General features: G+C 66.2%; 1 protein-coding gene across 1 annotated transcript in view; it reads left to right on the forward strand.

Annotated features, from left to right (window-relative positions):
• Evi5l (ecotropic viral integration site 5 like) overlaps positions 1-417 on the forward strand; it is a 17686-nt gene that overhangs the window by 6801 nt on the left and 10468 nt on the right. The window contains exons 7-8 of the mRNA XM_033759417.1: positions 107-222; positions 308-368. Of these exons, the coding sequence (XP_033615308.1) occupies positions 107-222; positions 308-368 (177 nt within the window). The remainder of the gene's footprint in view (positions 1-106; positions 223-307; positions 369-417) is intronic.

The following is a 417-nucleotide window of genomic DNA, read 5'->3' on the forward strand; positions in this document are numbered from 1 at the left end:
CTGCCTCACCGTCGGTCATGTATTCACTCCACAAACACCAACCCCGCGAAGGCCAGGCCCTGTGCTGGGGCCGCGGCCGCCTGCCCCCCTCTCAGGCCAGGGCTGAGCCCCGGTGTCTCCGCAGTACTTCCAGAGGGTGATCCCCCACCAGTTCGACAGCTGCCCGGACAAGCTGGTGCTCAAGGCCTACCAGGTGAAATACAACACCAAGAAGATGAAGAGGTCAGTGCCCGGGCTACGCGGGGCCGACGGGAGGGGAAGCCCAGGGAGCAGCCTGCCGGGGATCACACGGCCCCTGCCCCGGCAGGCTGGAGAAGGAGTACGCGGCCATGAAGAGCAAGGAGATGGAGGAGCAGATCGAGATCAAAGTGAGTCCGGGGAGGAGGCGGGGAGGAGGCGGGAAGGGGACGCGGACAG

The sequence above is a fragment of the Fukomys damarensis genome, unplaced genomic scaffold (genome assembly GCF_012274545.1).
Source record: "Fukomys damarensis isolate Sample0158 unplaced genomic scaffold, DMR_v1.0_HiC HiC_scaffold_37, whole genome shotgun sequence".
In the NCBI taxonomy this organism is placed as follows: Eukaryota; Metazoa; Chordata; class Mammalia; order Rodentia; family Bathyergidae; genus Fukomys; species Fukomys damarensis.